Genomic DNA, 24312 nt, shown 5'->3' with positions numbered 1-24312 from the left:
TCGCTCCTAATCAAAGACAGTTCTGCAGTCTTCATGTCCGCTTTTGTGCTTATCAGAAAAGAGCGGCAGCAGGTGGGCCTGCACAGAGACACCTGTCTTACCTGAGCCATGTGGGGAGTGGAGGACTTTTTTGGTACCTTTTTTTTTCCACATCTCTCTAGGGTATAGAAATTAGAGGGAACGGGTCAACGATGACCATCTGGGGGTAAACAGATGCTGAACGGAGGGCTTTCCCCCACCTAAAATTCAAATCTCAGTGAAATCTAAGTCAAGTAATCTTGCCAGACTTGATTGGTGGAAGAAACGAGAGAAAAAGGGTTTTTTAACCACAGAGATCTCAAATATCTCCCTCAATGAGGCGGCGCCCCTGCAGCGCACCCACGGCAGACAGCCGTGCGGCTGCTGCCTTTTGAGATGTGAAAAGACCCCTCGCTCACCAACTGGCCGATCTTTTCCAAAGACATGGGCATCAGGAAACACACTGAGCAGTCACACCTGCTGCTGTTTGTGTGATAAGAGAGCCTAGAGCAAGAAAAGACGAAAGAGTGGATATGGATGTCAGCACAGGACACCTGTCGTAATGTTGGACAGCTGTAGGACTTTGTAAATCATTTTTGGACATGCCAAACTGGAAGTTGAGGGCAGAGAGATGGAGAGATTGATGGACCAAGAGATGCAATCATCAAACATCCAGCTGTAGGGTCGTAGCCAACAGGTCAACACCTCAACACCTCTTTTCACTCCTCTCATACCTTAATATTGTATATATTTGAAGAGCTCTGTTTTCAAAAAGCGATAAACCCCAAATTAAACAAAAACTGAGTTTGTCATGCCATTGTCCCCCCAACAATGCCCCCCATTGTGGGACAATAAAGTTTACATTGACCTTGATTTTGCTTTGTTTTGAACCTATTTCTCTGCTCCATCAATAATTGGTTTCAAATCACTATATTTACTTGTTTAAATGTACTGAAAGACGCAGTTTCTTTCCAAACTGTTATAAGCGCCAAGCCTGTTTTTAGCCTAAATGAGATATACATCCTCTCGTCTCGAGCCCCGGCCCTTTGAAAGCGAAAGTGTCCTTTTCAATCGCACTGCGGTATCCCAGCGAACGTGTTCCCCGGCCGGAACAGAATCCCTTCCAGAACGCGATTCTTACCAGCAATCCACGACACCCCACACTGGGACACGGGTCTTACGGACATTCTACGACCTCTAATTACCGTCTGGAACGCGATTCTAACCGGCATTCTTATTGACCCCTAATGTGATATGCGGCAAAGGATGGATTTGTAGCGTTTTGAAACAAAAAATAATTTGCATTTCTAATCAACAGTATTGTTGTTTCATTTAACAATCATTGTTTAACATGTTCAGACTGAGCCAATAGACCATTTTCACAAGATACATTGAACATTATCAAAATGTATGGGTTTAGGTTAAAAAATATATATATATATATTTTTCACGAAAACTATTCAAATGGATTTATAGCGTTTTGGAAAATAGCTCCTCATTTGCATATACATTATTTAGCCATTTTCAGGTGCAAAGTCTTCCACCATCTCACAAGCTAGCAACACATGTTCATGTATATAAACACCCATGGACAAGGGTCCATCATAGGCAAGCGGCTGGCATCGATATTCTTGCGGGAACATATTTAGGGAGTGTGGGGCGTGTCCCGAGATGTGCGGAGTGTAAGAGGACACTTTTCTATGTCGCACCTGTCTCTCATCCTGCTCAGGTTTCCCCTATCTTTGACAAAAGGCAAGAGACTGTTACTTAGTGCTCACGTTGCCACCCTGAGCCGTTGACTGAACTGCTGTCATGGTTACCCCCCACGCTGCTCAGCCTCGTCTCTCTAGGGAAGCGAAAACAGAGCTCAGGTTCACACTAATCCCAAATTCAGTTGTAACACTGTCAACAGTAGGGTTCAAACCAGCACAGCTCAAAAGTGCGCTGACTATTTAAAAATGTCACGCAGTCGTGTAGGTCCTGTATCCTGTTTTTCTTAAGTGATCTTGAGTGTTGAATAGAATAATATTTGTCACAGATCTACATACATTGGCATTCATAGCTAGAACCAAACCACACATTTTTATATGGGCTTTTAAATATTTTAACTATTTTCCCCACCAGTGTTTTTATATCCAATGAAAGAACAGTGCCTCTAGACATTAAATTTCTATGCTGTTTAATGTTGCTGATTGTTTTATTTCACATATGCATATGATTACATATGATATCAATTATTTCTGCTTCTTTTTCACATGTACTCTTTCAGAAGATGTCATAGCACCTCCTATCTTATAACAGTGAAAACACGGAAAGCCGAAAAAATTCGGTCATTAGCAGGGAAGTGGTGTCTCATAAATTACGAACATTTCCGTCAATGGTGGGGAAAGAGTTAAATTTGCTAATAATTTTCAGCAGCTCAACTGCTGGAACTATCAATGCCATTAAGCCAATAGCCATTTAAGCTGGCTATTGAATTCATAAAAATTAAAATTCTAAAATGCTAAAAATTCATTGATTTTAATAAGGTTGGCGCATCACAAGAACTTCTTACAAACTATTTTTGACTGCTCTGAATGTGATGTTCCCTTCACTGCTGTCAGCTTGGGGCAACAAGATCAATATACCAATCTGGTTTATTTATATCAGCTCGCAGTTTGCTTCAATTCACAAAACAAAGCCACTGATTGAAAAAGGAAAGAGGAGATGTTGATCGCCCCATAGGGGCCAGGAGGACAATGAACCCAAGTTTGCCCTCAATGAACCCGCAGTCCTGATCCCTGAGAGGCCACACCATAAACTCCAACCTACTTGCCACCCATCTGAATTCCTATCAGTACTCTAATGCCTGCAGGATTAGACCGGTCAGCTGAGGGCCCCATGAGGTCCTGGGATGCGTGGGGTGCAGAGGGAGGGATCAGTTAGACCACTGACAGGCAGCCACTGGAGCTTAACCAGACTAAAAGCAGGTCAAAGTCCAGCAAAGGATGGGACAGTGGTGGGTATGGATGGAGTTTAACAATGACAAAACAACCATGAGTTGTGATGACTTGAGACCCACTGACCTGGTGAACCTGAAGGCAGGCAACATAAGGTGACTCAAGAGTTTACATTACAAGAATATGACCAAAAGGCTCCTCCTCCTCGCAGAACTCAAAATATTCTTCAGTAGCTTAAAGCAGGACACAATAAAGGCCATAGAGGAAAGCCACATTCGCAGACGTCTCACCTAATGCCAGCTGCCCTCGTGTCTGGGGTCCGGTCGCATATGGCGGGACACAAAACTACTCTTAAGGAGGGCCAGCCACTGTCTCTGCCTAATCTCATTATGGCTAACAGGATTGCTGGTAGCCTCTGCAGGGATGGGGAGCAAGGGGTAAACCAGGCCAGGATATTCAGAAACAGAGGTCAGAATCCAAAGGGAATGTCTGTATAACATTGGGAAGAATGGTAGAGATGGTGAAGGCCAAGGTCTTCCAAGGTAAAGTGGAAATCAACAGTAAATCCAAGACATTAGGTTGGTCAGTGTTGAGGTTACAGGAAGACATACAGGAAAGAGGAGTGGAAGATATAAAGATCCATGTGACAAGGGGACAAAAAAACAACAACATGAATGTAAACTTAGGAGAAAAGGTTGTATAAATGAACAGTCAACTCATATCATTCCAAAACCTTATGACTTCAGTGGCAATTTTTTTTAGGATTACTATGCTGGTGACTCTTTTCAACAATGAAAGATTTAAAAAAAAATTGAATAGATTTGATAAAGCTTTGCATGAAGAACAGAAGTTACATTTTTAACTTCTTAAGATTTAAGATTTTAATTTTCTGAAAATCTTGACATCCCAACTTAAGTCTACTTGTCTTGATCACAAGAGTACGCTAAAGAATTAGCAACGTCCTATTTGAGAACAAATAATTTAAATTGGCATGAATGATTTGTTCACAAATTGGACCATACAAGTTCTTGGGTTTAAGTCATGTATGTTTGGAAAAACATGTTGGCTGACAACATTATGTTATTAATCATTATTTCTGGATTAATTATTAGTTTAAAGCTTGTACACACAGGATATAATTGCACTTTATCTGTGCCTTTTTGCATTTCGTTTTTTTCGCGTTTGGTCTATGAAAGTACACATTAGACAGACTGCTGTATTATGTCTCACTGATTTTTTTCAGCATCTCACTCTTTAAGCATAAAGTTAAAATTAATCCAACTTAAAAAAAAATAAAAAAACTTTGAGACCCTCTGTGTTCTGTATGCAAGATGCACGTCCTGTGTGAACGTACCCTGTGCCACACACATGCACACATTCCTTTTAACTTTATGGCTTTTATTATGCGACCAACTAACATTATTTAACTTGTACACTATGTTGTTATGAAGTGTCCTTTACCTCCTTTCAATAGATAAACTTCACACCCTGATGTCACCAGCACACACACACACACACAGCTGTTTAGCCACTGAAGTGCTTGCTGATTGTGCTGTTGCCTGTTAGGAAGTAAAAGTACAAACTGTTCAGACTGACCATGTCTTGAAACACCCAAGCTTTACGAGCATTTGATCTTTTATCAACCCAAGGCTAGTAAATACTGAACCCTGAGCCTTGGAATTTTGAAGCTGTCTGTAAGGGAGGGCTAGCCTTCAAACACAACACACACACACAGAAATCTCCATGACTGTTTGTGTGTTTAATGGTCTGTGTGAAGTCCATCTCGTTAAAACCAGCTGTGATTACCTGACCATTGGATCGTACTGAAAGAAAACTAAAGAGAGACACACAGCTACAGTAAGCTCTTGGGGCGACTGAAGCCAAAATACAACAGACAAGCCATGAGTGAAGCCAACATTTAAATGTCCAGCAATACATTCAGAATTGACCGTACCTCGCAAACAATTGATCTATCGGTAAGCCCCTCCCCTCGAACGCAGATGAGCCAATGGCGGCTGAGTATCAGATTAGCCATAGAGAAACATTGGAAAATCTGAAGCTCTCATTGGTTTGATGGTGTTTATGCTACAAAAATGGTAAAATTATGTTCCTGTGGTACTGCAACACTGATTCCAGGTATCCTGAGAGGATTTTTGTGGTTGTCCTCTCAATAAGTTATGATTAAAATTAGTGACGATAGGTACAAACCGAAATAACTAACTGTTCTTGAGTCATAATCTTGTAAGTTAAATGTAAATGAATGTAACCTAACCCTGTGATACATGAACAGTGATGATCCTGGATGCGGTTATCCATGATCGTAATGAGGCTTCTCCTCATATTCTTCTTTTCGCTTAGTTTGTTTTGCAAACATTTTTGATATTTCTGTGAGTCTAAATATGTTTAAGGTCTACATTATCTTTCTTACTAGTAAGGAGAGACTTCTATTTTGATGGGTATTATAGTTTACGGGTAGTGAAAGGGAGAGCTTGCACGCAGTTTATCTGAGTTGTTTGGCAGATACAGATTTACCAGTTATAAACTACACCCACGAACAGGCACATGGTCTGTATAATGTTTGTTTATTGTTAATTGTACGTGTGTTTTTTTGTAATTTGCTGTGTATGTTAATGATGATGCAACAGAGAGAGAGAGAGAGAGAGAGAGAGAGAGAGAGAGAGAGAGAGAGAGAGAGAGAGAGAGAGAGAGAGAGAGAGAGAGAGAGAGAGAGAGAGAGAGAGATTGTGGATGAGACATGGACACCACAGGAAACACGCACGCGCGGCCTCGGATCAGTCGGATGTAGTGGTGTACAAGAGGTAAAAACGATATAAATACTGTTCGTTTTCTCACACAAACCGCTCGTTTCGTGTCTTAGGCCATCAGTGTGTACTTACGATGGGGGATTGTTTAATTTGGACTTCTCTGTGTATGCTCTTTGAGGTGGTGACCATAGACCTGCATTATGTGAGGCACAGACAAGAACGGTTTGACCTAAAATAATCAAAATTGAAACTACTGGGGAAACAAATACTCCTACATCTCTGATGCCCATGAGGTAAGCTAAAACATATCAAAATTTAATTTCAAAGTGAACTATCCCTTTAATGTGCACGCTTTGTTTTTTCTGCTCTTACAGTGATTTGTTTGGAGTGAAAAACAATGTAATAAACTTCATAAACCATCAGTAAAGTTTGGTCATCATTCAGACAGGGTATATGCTACATTTTGTGTCCAAAAACATCTTGGGATAAGGCTTTCACACGTGACAGCTGTCAATGTAAGACATAGCAAATCTGCTTGTTTTGTCCGAGTTCGGAACAGTAACAAAGGGGGGGGCGGGGCTTACCGATTTGTCAATTAAACCCCCAAACAAGTGTGGAAAGGGCAGGAGGACAAACTCACATGGAACGTTCATACAATATTGTTCATTCATTTATTCCAGGGAATATATGGCTAGAATAATCTGCGGTTTGGTGCCTTATGGGCATCAAATAAGCTGCCTTCTGAATTTGACCACTACACAACACCATGGAAAGAGTGTGTTCATTGAGACTTACTCTTGAGGAATCGGTTGAGGACCCATTTGTTCTGTTTTCGGGCATAGCGGCGAGTCACCTGCTTGAGAGACTCGACCCCTGAGAGAGAAGGAAATTGCAAGATAAAATATATGACTGACACACCAATAACTGTATGAGATGTTTGTGGGAGACAAAAAAAAAAAAAAAAAAGCTGTGTTCAGTGGGTTTACAATTTTAAGTGCTTAATAGCAAAACCTAAAGGACAAGGAGAAGAGGAAGAGGCAGTTCCATTAAAAGTCTCAGCCACACTCCCCTCTCCCCTCAATCCGCTTCCTCTTCAGTATATCCTCTTACCACTGGTGCCAAAGCATATTTGGGCTGTCTGTGTACTAAGGCTACATAATTTAGACACATTACTTATTCTTTCGACAAAAATTGGCATTTGAAATGTTATATTTAAAGGGATGGGTCACCCAAAAAATTGAATTCTCTCAAACTACAAGAATTTTGAAATCCTAATCTATTATGAAATGTGGTTTGATCACACACAAAGATAATCTCAAAAAGTTTTTTTCTCTCAAATCACAAACATGCACACATTACAAGATATGAAAAATGTAGGGAATCACACTACAAGATATTAAGATGATCATGCCAGGAGGAGCACCTCACCTCAAGCAGTAGATTTTTTTTTTTTTTTTGCTACTCTGAGCGGTATAGATCTTGACAGTATGACTACTTGAAGGACAATGACATGAAAGCCATATTTTTGTGCAGATTTGACCTTTTTATGGCTAGGGTCTTAAACTTTTGATCAGCTGATGAACGGCCGGTTTCAGTTTAAATGCCGTTTTCAATAAATTGCCTACTCTCTATTTTTTGTCTCTTGCTCCTGTTTCTTCTTTTGGCATTTTGAAGCAGCACTTACAACCCGGTTATGATCCACTAGTGTGAAATGTGTACAACTTGCAATGCATCCCCCGGTCTTAAGATCTTGTTCAGGAGTGTATAAATAAATCCTGGCTCTTCCAAGCTTTATAATGGCAGTGAATGGAGGATGAGAAAAGCCCAAAAAAGTGCATCCATCCATCATAAAAGTACTCCATACAGCTCCCGGAGGTTAATAAAGGTCTTCTGAAGCTAACTGATCCATACGTGTTAGAAAAATATCCCTTTAAGTCGGACATCACGTGTCACCATTTCCAAATCCGAACTACCTATCAGAGCTGTGGTACTACAGGGAAAAAAACTAGCATGATTTTAACCTTTATCACTTAACATGAATCTCAGTTAGACGGTGATTCAGACGGTGAATCTCAGACGGTGATTCATCTTGAATTTGAATCGTTAAAATATTGATGTCTGGGACACAGTATACCTGGAGAATAGAGTATACTGTGACTTTTTTTTTTAAAGTTTAGCTTAAATTTGTGCTATAAATGCATAGTGGTGACATCTTTTGAGATAACATTCTCACTTAGAGTAGAGGCTTGGACCCTGTCTGTATCAATACTTAAGCAGGTAGCTCTTGCTATTACAATTTCATTTTCTATGTTGATTCAGTGTAAATACTAGAAATCAACAGAGCAATGCTAAATCAATAAGAGAGCAGTATTATCACCTTCATGACCTACTGAAAAGTCACTAATGCTCAGCACTAAACACAAGTGAAACACTCATGGGCTCTCTGCAGACATGAGCGGCGTTATGAGTGCTGCAACTTTCATGCTTAGTGCGCTAGTAATTGATTTTGACACCAATCCAACAGACTGTTAGAGAGAGATTGAGAGCGAGCAGGCGAGAGAGAGAGAGAGAGAGAGAGAGAGAGAGAGAGAGAGAGAGAGAGAGAGAGAGAGAGAGGGGATGACAAAAAGCCTAACATCTCCCTCCCTATTGCACGTTGCATTACCATGGAAACGGTGCTTACATTTCTTCTAGCAGGCTCCTCCCCTAGTGGGCGTTGTCATGTTTCATACTACAACATTTATTTTAACTACTTTATAATCAAAATCTTTTCTAATCTTGACAAAACACATTGTCGGAAAGGTCAAGAGTCTCAAGGTTCCATATTTGGTGTTTTGTGATGGAAGTGACAGAAATTTACAGGAAAATGCATTAAAAAAAACAATCAATGGGATGTGGATTTCACCCGGTGGCTATTTTTAGCACTGTGCCTAAACAAAATCTCAAGGGAACTTTAATTTTTGTGATATCAACTTCAAATTTGGTACACAACTTGGTTAGACACATGGCTTTGATTTTATATATTTTAGAGTAAAACAATTTTTGTAAAATATATATTCTATATAAAAGAAAAAATATTTAGTACAGTATTTTTCATTTATATTCAATTTAAACCTCTATAACTTATTTATACTTTCATATTTTGAATTGCTTTCACTTCAACAATCTGCTGAATGTTTTCTTTAAAACGAGACCAAACTGAGGTTTATATTCCAATGCATTCTTGAATTACAGCCATTTAGGTTTGGACAGTACATTTTCATGTCTATTTTCAAAAAGGGGGGTGACAGTTAAAGGGGGGGTGAAACACTCAGTTTCAGTCAATCTCATGTCAATCTTGAGTACCTACAGAGTAGTATTGCATCCTTCATATCTCCGAAAAGTCTTTAGTTTTATTATATTTATAAAAGAAATATAGGCTGTACCAAGTCTTTCCGGAAAAAAACGAGCGCCTGGAGGCGTATCGTGTGGGCGGAGCTAAAGAATGAGGAGTGCGCAGCTACAGCACGAGAGCTTCTGAAAGCTGACATCGTCATGCGTGGAAAAGAAAACGTTACCCTAATAAACCATGGCTATCAATCACATTCAACTAACACAGATATGATCCAGAATCAGAATCAGAGGCTGAAATCAATTGAACAGGAGACGCAACAACAGCAGGACATCCATCTCTCCGTACTGTATTTAGTGGCCTGTCAACATTTGTGTGTGTTTACTCGCAGTTTATGAGGACATGATTCGGTTTATGGACTATTGTATGCGACTAAACCTCAGTAGCAAGCAAAACGGTTTTGCACGACAGATAGTGTATAAAAAAAACAATGGTGTCACGTTAGCGCATTTGAATGAAGAAGCACACTTTGTTAGAACGTCCCCTAGCCTAGCTTTATGTTTGGGTGGTTTTACAATAAACAAACTGACATATTGGTCAGCTAAACAAATGTATTTAAACACACACCATAGGTCGCATGCTCCATTGATAAATTAACTAACGTTACACACGATCGTGTTGTTTACTGATGTTTACTTACACGACGATAGCTAACAACAGAGACATTTGAAGCAGTTGAAGCCGCCTGCTTCCAAAGCAGGACCGAACCTTTATCGCTGGGACCGCTCCGTCAAAAACACACTTCTTTGGTAACTGTTGATTTCGTGAAGTCCTGAGACAGCAGTGACCTTGGAGATCCACTTTTGCGTCACAATTGAAGCGTGATGTCGTGACTCTTCTCGTCATTTCTGCGTTCAAATGGGTTCAAATGCAGCGCTGCCTTCCCGAAATGCTGTGCTGAACCGTTGAAGTCGTCTGACGTCACCCATAGGAATAAAGTGGAGCGCGGTGCGACAGAAGTGTTGCGCGGACGAGTGGATCTGCACCTGAGAGCAGTGTTTATGGCCGTGCATTTGCTCACTCGCTCTAGCCAAGCGTGCGTGCACCCTTCCGGGAGAAGAGCCCGTACGGCCCGTACAAGGACCTTCCGCTCTGTCGACATCAAGCGGACCCATACTCGAAAAAAACTCTCCGAAACTTGTGAGAAACCGGAAGGAGTATTTTTGACACAGAAATACTCCATCAAACGTCCAACTTAGTGTTTGAAACTTTGTCCATGTTTAGGATGGGAATCCAAGTCTTTAACAGTGTAAAAAGCTCAGTATGCATGAACCAGCATGCCCCCCCCCCCCCCAATCGATTACAAGTTTGATGCTTTATCAAATGAAGATAATGTAGACTTTGTGACAGATTCATAAATAATTTAATAGACATTAAATAAAGTGGCTTTTTAAAGTCAATGTGTTGTTGTCCAGTCCACAGTGATACAATTTGTATGAAGTAGACTTCCTGCACTATTTTTTTAATCATTGGTTTGTATACACGTGTCAGACATGTTGGCATAACCATAATTAATCATTACCGTGATAAAAAGTAATTAAATCACAAGCAATTAATCATAAAGGTGCACAATACACTTGTCTGAAGGAGGTAGTGATATCTTTGTATTACAATGAAAATGTATTTTAATCACTGTTGAACAAAGTGTTGTTGCTTCAAATGTGCTGAGCTTGTTCAAGGACTGGTTTGTTTCTGTTATAAAATAACTGCTTGGAAAAGGCATGAGAATGCTTTCAGAATGAGTGTCTGAGGTTGTTTGCGCTCTCTTTTGTGTGAAGTCAGGAACGGTTTCATAACTGTTCTCATGCAGAAAAATTTCAAGAACATCAACAATCTCACTGCGTTCATTCCCAAGGCCTGAACTGACAGCTGTTTAGTTTAAAAACAAAAGAATGAAGAAATTCAAGCTCAAACTAAATGACAAGGTGAATGAATCCTTACCTTTAACTTTCAGCTTTTCACATTCTTCCTTGCTGACGTTCTCACTTGCTGTCAGGTACTCGTGAAACTCTTTAAAGCCAATAGACTGGAATATACCATGCTGATAGTCCTGACTGTAAACACAGAAAATAAAAAAATGATTCCTTATGTAGATCAAATTATTATACATGCACAAAAACCGAAGTGCAATACTACATTTTACGTTAATATTAGTTGTCTTTTCCCATGAAAAACAGCACCATATTTCTATGTTCTGGGTTGTTGCCAGGGTGTTGCTATGGAGCTGCAGAGTTATTTACTGGTCGAAGCCAAAAGTTTTATATTTCAATTTTATTTTCTGTATTTCATTAGAGGCGTTTCTCAATGAAAAAAGGCTTAGATGACTTTTAAAACGATTAGTCTGAAAAAAATTAAATAATTATTGGGCTACTTTTACACTCTTGCCACTTTTTAAGTCTGTGGGTTGAAGCAAGTAAGTTGTGTCAACATTTTTGCAGCAGACACTGTGTGCTTCTCAATTCTTATATGTGCATCCTCGTTTTCTTTCCTAGCTTCCTTTCCTTGCGTCTTAGCTCCACCCCTTCTGGATGCGAGGATGGAGGAACTGAATCAAGTGAGATTATATATCCCTTTAGCGTCACTTTAAAGCGTCGTCAATTAATGACTTTACACTGCTGGATTTAGCTTGCACGTCAGGATTCTTGAACCTTAGAGGCAATTATTTGTATTGTAATGGTTTCACAAAATACCACGTCCTGTTTTTATATTACCAGCTGTTATTACCAGTGATTTATTCCCAGTTATTAAGTGCTTTATTTGTTGTATAGTATTACAGTTAGTTTAATAACTGTTACTTGTGCTGAGATATAATTCTGCAACTGTCCTACTAGTTTAATTTGACATACAAGTGTATTGTACATGTAAACAATAATGATAATAGATTTTGCTACTCCTCAGTTAATAATCTTATAGTAAGATTTATAATGCCATTACAGTTCTGATTCTTTCACTTAGGATTTCAATTCAATTTGATTACATTTACACATTGTACAGCATCATCAAAATGATTGCCCTCTCTTTCTCTGTTAGGCTCTGTGTGCGCGTGTCATTCAGAACAGTCTGATGTTAAACAGCAATGGGCTGTTACGGCAAGCTCTTTTGTGAAATATAAGTGCTCATGTAACATTCCACATATATATAACCCTATTATTTCAATTTTTGCAATGGGTCAAGTAATCTGGGAAAGCACTTGCTCACATTAAACTACATTGACAATGTGTTTTTGCGCAATTATTCAACAACAGCTCACTCTGTGGCCATTTTTTAAATGCATTTCATCATACAAACACACAAAGCAACTGTAAAGTGATGGCACTGTCTAAACGATTTGTTGTCCTTTTAGTTATCAATGTTATTAATTAGCTGTGGCAGAATTGAAAGAACAATATTATAAATATAAGGCCTTTTGGGTGAACTCAAGGGTGAAATCACATCCGATGGTTAATGGGACCCCGTTTTAGATGGAAAAGCGGTCACTGGGTGCATCAGAACCCAGCCCCTGGGGTAAAATGAGTTGTCATACAGCTCAGAAAAAAAAAAGAAAGAGATCAGCCGGTCACAGGGACACAGACAGTGCAGACGGGGCGAGGGGGAGGGGGGTCTATTGACAGGACAGAGCGAGATAGATTGAGAGGGAATGGAAAGGAGAGACCGGCAGAGACTGACCTTGCTGCCTAGTGACTGCTCCCTGTGTAAGGTGAGAGGGCTGGCGGAAGGGTGGCAGATGCAGACAAAAAGAAGAGGAAAAGGGGGAGGAAGAGAGTAGGATGATGCGAGGAAAGGGGAGAAAAGCGCTTGGGTGGCAAGTTTGCCAGCGAAGACGTCTAAGGGGGGAGGTGGGGTGCGGTCGGCTGGACGGAGCGCTGGGCGGTCAGCCATCAATCAGCAGAAGCCACACCCAGGGCGGCCCAACCCTAGACACTGCTGTGTCATCAACATCCACACACACAGACACACCGCAGTGCAGTCCGTCCGCCAATATCCCTGCACAACAAAGCATGTGACAGCACTAACAATCAATAATTAATCACCTTATCAAACAAATACTGTTAGTGCGTCCATAAATACAGGCTAAAGCACCGGACGCTGCATCATTGGCTTCGCTCATGTTCTGATTCCCGCATGATTGGAAGATTGCAGTGTGAGCTGCTATGCCGTGCATCTAAAACCTGATCGCCAAATTCACTGACAGGCACTGCACCACTGCGCCATGCTTGTCTTTGCAAAACTCACCACTACAAAGCCAGGGTGTCAATTTGGTTGCTAGGGTGTTACGAGTTGTTTTCAGGGCATTTCTATAAGATTACTAGTAGGGGTGTAACAATACATTGTTATATTGAGCTATAGTGATATTAAGGAATGATAAGTATCATGGATGCAAACGATATGATTCAGGATATAGTTAGTTTTATCCAAGGCTCAGCTTACTATATTTATAAGGTAATTAAAAAAAATGTATTCACCCAAAATGTTTAATTCTGTCACGTACTCAACCGTCATGTGGTTTCAAACCTATAAGATGATTTTAGATGGTTTATTCTTATAGGGCATTAAAGGGATACTCCACCGCTTTTTCCATATTTTTCTCTGGAGTGACCAATCATCCTTCTCTGTCTGACAATCTAATGGACGAGTCTGAGTTTGGTGGTTGCCAGTAGAACGGTACTTGCCTGGCTGCATTGTGCCAAGTGTAAAGTTCGGAGGAGGAGGGATTATGGTGTGGGGTTGTTTTTCAGGGGTTGGGTGTGGCCCCTTGGTTTCAGTGAAAGGAACTCTTAATGCTTCAGCATACCAAGACATTTTTATAATTTCATGCTCCCAACTTTGTGGGAACAGTTTAAGGATGGCCTTTTCCTGTACCAACATGACTGTGCACCAGTGCGCGAAACAAGGCCCATAAAGATATAGATTATTAATTACATTTATATAGCACTTTACATGGAAGGGGGAAATTCTCCTCAACCAACACCAATGTGCAAGATCCACCTGGATGATGTGACGGCAACCATATTGGACCAGAAAGTCAATATGCACGCTCTGGGTATACAAGCCTTTACGCGCTTCACTTCCGGAAAGGTCAATATACACACTCTGGCTCGTATACCCAGAGTATATTGACCTTACCGGAAGTGAAGCGAGTTCCAGGATGTAGGCTATAGTATTGTATTTGAGGTAAAAATATATATATAAATACGGCTCCATTTCTCACACAAACTGATCGTTTTGTGTCTTAAGATATCAATGTGTCATCATGAGCCACAGGGCTCTTTGTGCATGTTGTCTAAGCATGTTTTTTTGTTTTTGCTCACAGAGTTGTTACCCACTAACATGTTTATATGACTGGCCCACAGCAAGTTAAAAATCTTCATTTGTGTTCTACTGAAGAAACAAAGACACCTACATGTTGGGTGCACTGGGGCCAAGCAGATAAACATCAAATTTAAATTTATCGGTGAACTATCCCTTTAAATGTTTAAGTGCAAAAACAATTCATTAGAGGGTTAAACTACTATTTATAATGTTGAATATAATGTATAATAATGCAATGGGGGATTCTTTTTGGGTCCTAATAATAATAATGAAATAATAATTATATTTTAAGAAGTAAGAATAATAAGAATAATATTTTGACTTAAAGGTAGGGTAGGTAAGAATTATCTAAAACACTTTTGTCCAATTTTTTTTTCTTTCTTTATATTTGAATACATAAATAAAATGTAAGTACTCTGAAAAAGAGAGTATAAAAATCGGGTGACTCTAGACTTTTTAATGTGCAATAAACACTGCTCATTATTTTCGTCCGGGCCGAAACAAGTGATTGGCTTGGGCGACCATCACTCTCTCTCGCTACCATAGCTAACACCCCTTTTGCTACAGGATCTGCGCACACCCGTTTGATTTGAGGAATTCAAGCATAGATATGTATACATACATAGAAAATGTATGTGAAAACAAACATTGACCCTTTAAAAGTCTTTAAATTAAACTAAATGTAAGAGTATTTAAAGAAGAGAAACAGACATATTTCTGCTGTTCTATATAAGCATGCCCTTTTGTCAGAGAGTCTGTTGTCTATTTTTGCTACGCTGCTCGCGCTAAATTAAAGCCACAGTGCAGAGTTCTTGATCAACTTGACCTGATTAACATGAAAGAGAACCGATTTCACCATAAAATCATGCAGTGTTCCGTGTGTTTCACAATCGCCATATAACGCCCAGCGCTGTGAAATAAATAATAAAATAGCCTACACGAAAACACAACACTGCCAGAAGATTTTGCCCAAACTTCCAAGGCCTGTTTAAATGATTAAACTAAGTGCATCTTAACTTTAATGTTACATTTATCAAGTGAACAACGTATACAGCACATTATATACATGTTTGTTGGGAAATGGGGCATTTGCAGCAGATACATGGTGCCCATCATGAATCAAAGCACATCTCAGAGGAGAACACCGGCAAATGTGACAGAATGGACGATATTATAGTCTGTACTTGCAATACACGGTTCAGCTGCGAGTGATCAGCGAGACAAATGCTGCCAGAATGCACAACGGACAGGCGTCGGGCACGCACGGCTCCAGCTCTCCATATGCACTGCTTCTGCCCTGTCAATTTTTATACTTTCTTTTTCAGAGTACTTACATTTTAATTATGTATTGATATATAAAGAAAGTTTAAACTAATTTGGAAAAGGATTTTTTTTCTTACCTACCCTACTTTTAAATGTTTGCTCTTTCACTATAAGGAGTGCCGTTTTAAATGATGTTTGCACTTTGACTTTGAGGAGTGTCATGATGACAGTTTACATTTTTTAGTGAATTACCTTATACATACAGCAAGTTGAGACTTGGATAAAACAACTATTTCGCAAATCATATTTACATCAACGATAAAGTTAAATTTTTATGGCGCAATATATCAATTAAAGATCATTGATTGTAACATCGTTACACCACTAGTTATTTGTACTGTTTTATTTTATTTTAGTTATAAAAAAAAGAACAAAGCAAAATTACAAACAATAGGACAAATACAATATAACAAAAATATGAATTAAATTTATTTTTTCACATAAAACAGGTTTATTTAACATGTAGTTAGAAATAGTACAGACATTGAATAATCAAATGTAAAAATTAAACTAATGCATAGTCTTTACTGTATGAATTAAATATACATGTATTCTTGATAAAGCTACACCAGCTATTCAATCAAGAACAGCAAGTCATTTTCTCTTTTGTTTGATTAACAATAATGACCACAGAGAGCAGCAGGTTTATTAGGCTGCTTTCACTTTAAGAGCGATTTACACCCATACGAGTAATTTAAAAATTTTTTATGTATATTTATAATTACAATATAGATTTTTAATGTTATCTTTGTTTTTAAAAATAAGCAAAACTTTTAAATTACAAACAATATGACAAAAACAGTGCTTCATTTTCAGCTATCGGTCTATTTAACACTAACAAGAAAAGAAAGAAAGGAAATAACCAAATAAATGTATAGTCCTCACTCTATAAATTAACTATACACTGATTCTTAATAAATATAAATATATATAAATAAATATATTTAAGTTATTTAGCCAAGCATGGGGTGGTTTTCTATTTTTCACTGTTGTTTGATTAAAGCTGCACTATGTAACTTCTTCGTCCACTAGAGGGCGCCTATTGAAAACAAAGGCATAGTTTGATGATGCCAAGTTTGAGCGCAGAATCTTGGGACATGTGGTCTTCACCTCACAGACAGTGGGAAAGAATCGGGATAAAACTGGAAACCGAGGGTAATGCAGATATGCCGCAATGGACTGGCAACTCCGACACATCCCGGTTCTTTGCTTAAAATAGCAATTTTTTTCACAATTTACAAATAGTTGAAAACTATTTACAGCTGACACTGTAAATTCTGTAAGTTGTAAAAACTCAACTGAACAAAATATAAAACACTGTCTTAGTGGTTTTTGGCTATTTTACTGACTTTTTTTTTTACATAGTGAACCTTTAACATTAATCAAGATCAAGTTTACAACCTGCACAGATCCAGTTACCTCAACTCTATATGCTCACTGAAGACATCCCTGACATTTTTACCTGAATACTTACCAGGACGTGCATTTTTACATATTTTTGACTATTCAAACCCAAACCGAATAATCCGCGAAAGAACTGAATCGCGACGCCATGTTGTCTGCAAGGCATGTGAGCGTTTCAGGTCAGAGTCCGGCACCATGAGCATGTCCCCGCGCTACACTTTATTCTCTCAAGTGCGCATGTTTCTGTTTCTTTCGTTGTCATGCGTATATATTTAACTCTTCTGCTTCCAATGTTTAGTTGAAGCAGACCGCTGCACTATCTGCGTTATCTGGTAATGTTCTTGGGAAAAGTACGCTTGAATTTGAAATATTCACAATATTTAAAAATTTCACATCGGCGTCAAAATTATTGCAATATTATCGTTAATATTTTTTATATAATCGCCGAGCGTTACAACTAACAGTTCACTTACACTTGAGGCATAACCGACTGTTTACATGAAAACTCGTCAATTAAATTGTGTGTTTTTGACCATTCAAGTGCAAGAAGAGACTGGAACGCAATCGCATGCTGAGCGACACAGCTTTCTGTGCATGCACTTCAGCCCTGTGTCAGTCAGTCAGTTCTTTCACGACTTAATGCACTTAAAAGTTTACCATTAAGCACATCCCACTCTGTCTCATTCATGCGTTACGTCACTCTAAAGTGGCAATATTGCTGTGCTATGCTTTCTCGAGGTTAAAAGTAATGACATGTTTTACATTTTAATGTCATTAAATGTCAGAATATTAATAATTTCAACATGCATTTGTATTTAATTGTCTTCATAATAATAGGACACACAATGGAAAAACTAAAATTAATTTAGCAGATAACACTTATGGCTTAAGTCACAGTCACATCAAATGTTATGCAGCAGTACGGATCAATTAATCTCCTGCGAATACAAAATGCATACAAGTGTAAACTCAACCTCTTGCAACTCTACATAACTCTGATGTTCCTTAGAACACACCTGAACCATTCGACCGGCTCAGTCACTTTGCTAAAATTAACTGGCATCTACATTAGTTATTGGAAAGGCTTCACTTGTCTAAACCCTGAATTCCCACCATTACTTAAGACACAAACCCACTGCAGACAGGAACAGCAGGTGATAAACCTGCTACAACTTGTTAACTTAAAAAGGTCTGATGTGCAGAACAGGTTCAGCCTGTGAAACGTAGCTTTCTTGTATTTTTCTGACAGTTGAAGAAAAAAAGACAGCTGTGTAGCTATTGTGTCAGGCAACGTGAATGAGATGAATTACATATGGTTCATTCAGAGGTAATACAAGTATTATGAATACAAAACAAATATGACCTAGTTCCACATACCAAACAGAGGATCTCAAAAAAAAATCGAGAGGCACACAATAGTTTGGTGGCTGATATTATTCAGTAACTAGGAAAATAAAATTCTTATAGATACTGAAATATCTATACAGCTGACAAATGACCACAAACCCTTTTAATTCGTTATGGTATATTTTTACTTTTAAGCCTTAACCAGACAACGTGATATTCAAATTACCTAATGCCTGTGTGTTGTCTGCAAATTAGAAGTGTTCAGTTACATACATTATTATGAATCATCTTATGAATTTATTTAAAAATGTTCTCACACAACATTGAGATCTACCTGCTCTCTTTGATCATCTTCTCATTGAAGCGCAGGTGAAAATCTCTGAGCTCATCAATCAGCCCAAGCGACAACATCTGGTCCACACGTTTGTCCAACCTTTCATCTAGAGCTACAGGAGAGGATAAATGAGGAAACGAAATAAAGATACTAAAGATATGTTACAGTGACAATCAACAATGACTGGTGGCTACCATTCATTTTGCAGTGCAGCCAGAAGATGCAAGGGTCCTGGAACCGTAAAGGCCCCCCAAGACAATCTCCTCCATCCTGTCCCCGCTGCTCCTCCAAAAGCCGACTGTGCGGAACTCCAGTGTCCCTATACACCTGTAGACTCCTGTCAAGCAACCAATCAATTGACCATATAGTTAGTCAAAATACCATGACTTCAGATAAACTAACAATGCATTTCTCAAATACATTTGAAAGATTTCTGCATGCCAAATAATCTCTCAGCTGAACATATTTTGGAAAGAAAACGCCACATACCAAACAAGAACATGGCGAACAACACGCAAACATACAACAAAAGATGAATAATTTAACAGGAGACATTAGCACTCTAAACTGAGAGAAAAGCTATTCTACCACAGAAATACTGTAGATGCAGTGCTGGCATCAATTAAACAGAAGAGGTGCTAATCGGACCCTTGATACCAATCAAACACATTGAAGCATGTGAAAACGTGTGCAACATGCTTGGAAACCACAGCCATCAGTTCTCCCACACAGGTGGAAAAATAGATGCAGCCCCAAAAACGCCAAAATTCGCCATAAAGACAGTATGATAAGGTTTCTACCCAAATGCAGACTTAACCCAAAGAGCCAGACCTGCTAGTCCAAGAATCAAGTTGTCCATTTTAAAGAACTTGTTATATACTTTATATTTATTGCAGCGTGACTTTAAAACACTGGGCTACTTTGTACAGTGTGTAAGAAGCCATTCAGAGACATATCATTCTTGCAAGTACTTTCTGATTATACCATGTCGAACTCTGGATGAGGTATACAATTCTTTACTAAATGGAAATACACTGAAGGCTTTCCTGCGAATGGGTGCAGGAAAATGAAGGTCACTGGATCTCATTCACTAAGCATGCATACGCACAAATTTGTGCGTGAAACGTAGTTTATTCAAAATGTTCCGAAAAATACAGGAACAACCGAAACCATACGTACGCAAAAAGCACTCAAACAGTCCGACTCAAAACTCCACTATGGCCAAGAGCAAAGAGCTGTCAAAGGGTACACCAGAAACAAAATTGTAGACCTGCATCAGGCTGAGAAGACTGAATTTGCAATAGGTAAACAGCTTGGTGCGAAGAAATCAACTGTGGGAGCAATAATTAGAAAATGGAAGACAAACAAGACCACTTATAATCTCCCTCGATCTGGGGCTCCACGCAAGATCTTACCCCGTGGGGTCAAAATTATCACAAGGACGGTGAGCAAAAATACCAGAACCACACGGGAGGACTCAGTGAATGACCTGCAGAGCTGGGACCAAAGTAACAAAGGCTATCATCAGTAACACACTACGCTGCCAGGGACTCAATTCTTGCAGTGCCAGACTGCAATCCAAGCTTAAAGGGTAACTATTTTCCACCATAATTTGCAAATAAAATCTTTAAAAATCTGAATGTGTTTTTCTGGAATTTTTTTTCTCATTCTGTCTCTCATAGTTGAAGTGTACCAATGATGAAAATTACAGGCCTCTCTCAAGTGGGAGAACTTGCACAATTGGTGGCTGACTAAATATTTTGCCCCACTGTATACAGTACACTTTAATTTGATCTTAAATACACTCCATCATAAATAGTAAAAGAGTAAGAAAAGATGCGCTTTAGCTTCAGCTGTGAATAACGCAGATATGCATATATGCGTCCAGTTGGCTAATGAGGCGTCTAATCTGGGTCTGTATAAAAGGTGTTTATTGTGAGAACTGTTGAGTACAGCACACTTGGCATTGCTCGAAGGTTGTGCGAGAGCATGTCCTGCAAACAACAAGTTTGATGAGAGTGACGAAAGGCTGTAAGGAAAAAGTGCAGAAAGCCCTTGTGTGAAGATGGTTTGGGCATTTTATGCAAATGACTAACCTAGTAAACACACCGGCTGCTCATTTAGAACACACCAAATCTGTTCGATGGTAAGAAAATCATGTGCGTACAAACGTTTTGTGAATGAGGCGGAGATTTTACGTGAGAAGTTATGCGTACAAATATGAAATAATCCATGCAGTTATTAGTGAATGAGACCCGATGTTTTGTGCCATCACTAAAGTAATTACCTTGCGATCTTGCGTGCATCATGAGGATGCAATATGGCAGCCATGTCAGGATCCACCTCCTTCAACCGTCTGTGAAGTTCAGGACCACCCAGTTTCTCAAGCTCCGCCTTTGATTCAGAAGACCCACCCTTTTCTGATTCGGTGTCACTCCCCTGCTGTAGGTCAGACAGAGGAGGACTCGTTTAGATCATCTCTGCCAATAGATCCACAGAAAGCATTTTAATATTACTAAGATTTGATAGCTCTGTTTCAAATTTAGTGAACTGCCAAGTTGCCTAATGCAGTCTAACACAAGAGTGGTGTGACACGACGCATTATAAATCAGTAATTTCTACACTAGATGCACACAACTTGATGACAAATCCCTGACTTGATTTTTGGTTGTTTTAAATGGACCCTTTTCACATTTCCAGGATTCCCATAAGCAGAAGTCAATTGTTAAATTGAAACTAAAATATAATTTGTGTTCCCATCTGCTCCAATAGCAAAAGAGAAAAAATCCACATTTGTATGAGAGATTAATTATGGTGGTCAGAAGGAAAAAATATTTACCGTCACTCCTTCAGCCTTTGTATAAGAAACACTCACAGAGAGCTATGTGAAATTTAAAGCCAAGGTAATATTTCACCAAGTATAGTATTATAACTGCACATTAAACACTTTATTATGGCATTAATAACTGTGGAAATGCATCATCACAGATTGTGAAAAGAGTCCATAGTTTGATGTTAGCATGTTGCTAACAGTATGATACTCCAATAAACAGCACTCTAAAATAATCAATTTTTATTATGCTTAACTTTTTAATCAATACCATAATGCATTCTAATTGTCTTCTCTCTTTGCAAAAAACGAGGTATCTTTGACAGCAGCATAATGTAGATGTCATCCAATTAACAACTGGTGGATAGAACCACATCCCCCATCCCTTTTTCGATAATTTCTCTAATTAGAATGTACATCACAATACTGAAGAAAAGATCTGTCTCTACTTTTGTTACATTGCAACTTTAAAATGCTGCCCGCGTAGGCAGATCACTAGGTTTTGGAACAGAGCAATTTTTTATAATCAGAAAGCATCAAAATTCACATTTACCCCAGCATCGATGAGCACATTCCATAAAATGGATTCTATGTAGTAGTTTGTGCCTCCAACAATTATGGGCAGCTTTTTCCGGCGATGCATATCCTCTATGTATCATATTAAGGAAGTCAAACTGCCAGACAAGGAATTAATTTTTCAAATAAACATCCTTTGATGCTACAGTTGCAAGCAATACATAAATTATGCACAATGATCATACATGTTCAACCGCATTGGGTTAGATTGCAGAGCACACAACTGCTATAGTGCTCTGTTGAAAAGCAATATCATATTCTCAGATCTATAGCTGCTCTAACAATAATTCATGTAACGTCCAGGACTGGTGCTGTGAGGGCAGTCGGTTCAACATGACTGCTGGAATTCTGCTAAAGATTGTAATAAATGGCATCAGGAGCTCCATGGAGCAATTCGATAACTGAAACGAGAAGACGCATCAGCACTCTCCCTCACACCAAATGGACAGAGACAGACTTCCAGGTCACATGCATTAAAATCAAAGCAGTCTGGCCGCACGATGTCAACCCCATCTGCATCACTCTGTGATCCCTGCGTGTGTTAGTGTGTGGGGGGAGATAATAGTTAAGCATCTCTGGATGGTTATGGCAGAAGATTATGACAAAATCAACTGCATATTTTAGATATTTAGTTTTTCTTGTGATATAAAAAAAAATGCATGACTTTTCACCAGATAACTTAAAAAGCTATATTTTGAAAGAATCAAGAGTGAGTGGGGTGATTTTGTTGGAGAGTGCATGAAATATTCCTAAAATATTCCTTTCCTATGAAAACTGTTAAATGGCTAAATCCTTTTAGGGCTTAATTATTTTGAATTACTCTAAAACAAGCAATATCAACTAGCAAAATCTTGAAAATCATTTCAAAGTAAATGCTACACCAATTTTTTTTTTTTTTTTTTTTTTTACTGTTAATAAACAGTAAAACAAATAGTTTTTAAAGACCACATTCCTACTACTTTGACCAATTCATTTTGACTATAAAAAAAATAATTGATTTAATTGTGATTATTAAAAATATATATATAAATATTATATATATCTCTTGACGTCATCGTGTGGCGAAACACCGCCTCTACAGACTAATAAGCACGTGTAATTCAGTAGCCCCGCCCACCGACTCGTGGAGCTGTTCGGATCGCACTAGCCAGCAGCAATAAACATGCCGAAAAAGATAGCAAGATACTACGCTATTCCTGGTTGTGGAAGAACACAGTCGCTGCATAAGCTTCCTTCGGATCCTAATATTAGGAATTTGAGATACTTTATTTTTTTTTTATGAAGTTCCAGCTCATGCGGGGAAGACATTGTATGCGTGTTCGCAATCGCTCAGATCTCAGGTGCTGGATTTGCAGACACAATGCTGTGCCTTCTATGTTGGATTCAACAGGAATGGTGCAACAAACCTATGTGAGTATAACGTCTTTTTTATATGTAATAGTATTCTCCAGGCTATGCATTTTCCAAACGGGCTACCAAAGTGTAAGCCTGTCGGCAGGCCGGTGAATCTGAAATAGTGAAATATTCCTGTCTTGATCTGGGCACGCATGCGCACGTGTGTGTGTGTGTGTGTAGTTCACGCTTATATCCACCGATCGAGCGGGCCAAGTAATACAAAAATAGTATTCCAATCAATCACGGGTGGATGAGAAATAAATAATTGCGTTTGTTTGATAAAAACGAACCTTCTGTCTAACATGTATGAAATACACAGAAATTACACTGCATGCATTATAAATTCATTTATAATTTATTATAACAGATTTGACACGTGTACTACCAGCGTGTCTATCTGTGCGTGGTGTGCGTGTCAGGACATTCACAGACAGCGCACTCTTTTGTCTCATCACGCTTGAATAGTTATAAAGCTTGTGCATGAAAAAGAGCGTGATCATATGCATATCGCTAGCCAAAGGATGGCATATTGATGAAATATTTTTAACACGTTGAACTGGACGGGAAAAAAAACGCGTTAATGTTGACAGCACTAGTATAAGGTAATAACAGTTAGTGTACAATTACAAAACGAATATTTACTTCTTAATTTATTAATTTCATACAGTAACCCATCAAGC

The 24312-nt window shown here is 38.9% G+C and overlaps 1 protein-coding gene across 3 annotated transcripts in view; it reads right to left on the bottom strand.

Annotated features, from left to right (window-relative positions):
• trit1 (tRNA isopentenyltransferase 1) overlaps positions 1–24312 on the bottom strand; it is a 61237-nt gene that overhangs the window by 7284 nt on the left and 29641 nt on the right. The window contains exons 3-8 of one of the 3 annotated variants that reach the window (XM_067426134.1): positions 22215–22314; positions 21119–21273; positions 19026–19168; positions 18832–18943; positions 11055–11167; positions 6518–6595 (exon numbers count right to left, since the gene is read on the bottom strand). In XM_067426134.1, the coding sequence (XP_067282235.1) occupies positions 6518–6595; positions 11055–11167; positions 18832–18943; positions 19026–19168; positions 21119–21273; positions 22215–22314 (701 nt within the window). The remainder of the gene's footprint in view (positions 1–6517; positions 6596–11054; positions 11168–18831; positions 18944–19025; positions 19169–21118; positions 21274–22214; positions 22315–24312) is intronic. The other 2 variants (XM_067426135.1, XM_067426136.1) reach the window with 2 other exon arrangements.

This window comes from Pseudorasbora parva, chromosome 19 (genome assembly GCF_024679245.1).
Source record: "Pseudorasbora parva isolate DD20220531a chromosome 19, ASM2467924v1, whole genome shotgun sequence".
NCBI classification, from domain to species: Eukaryota; Metazoa; Chordata; class Actinopteri; order Cypriniformes; family Gobionidae; genus Pseudorasbora; species Pseudorasbora parva.
The sequence above is the reverse complement of the archived record's forward strand: the minus strand, read 5'-3'. Positions and strand labels throughout refer to the sequence as shown.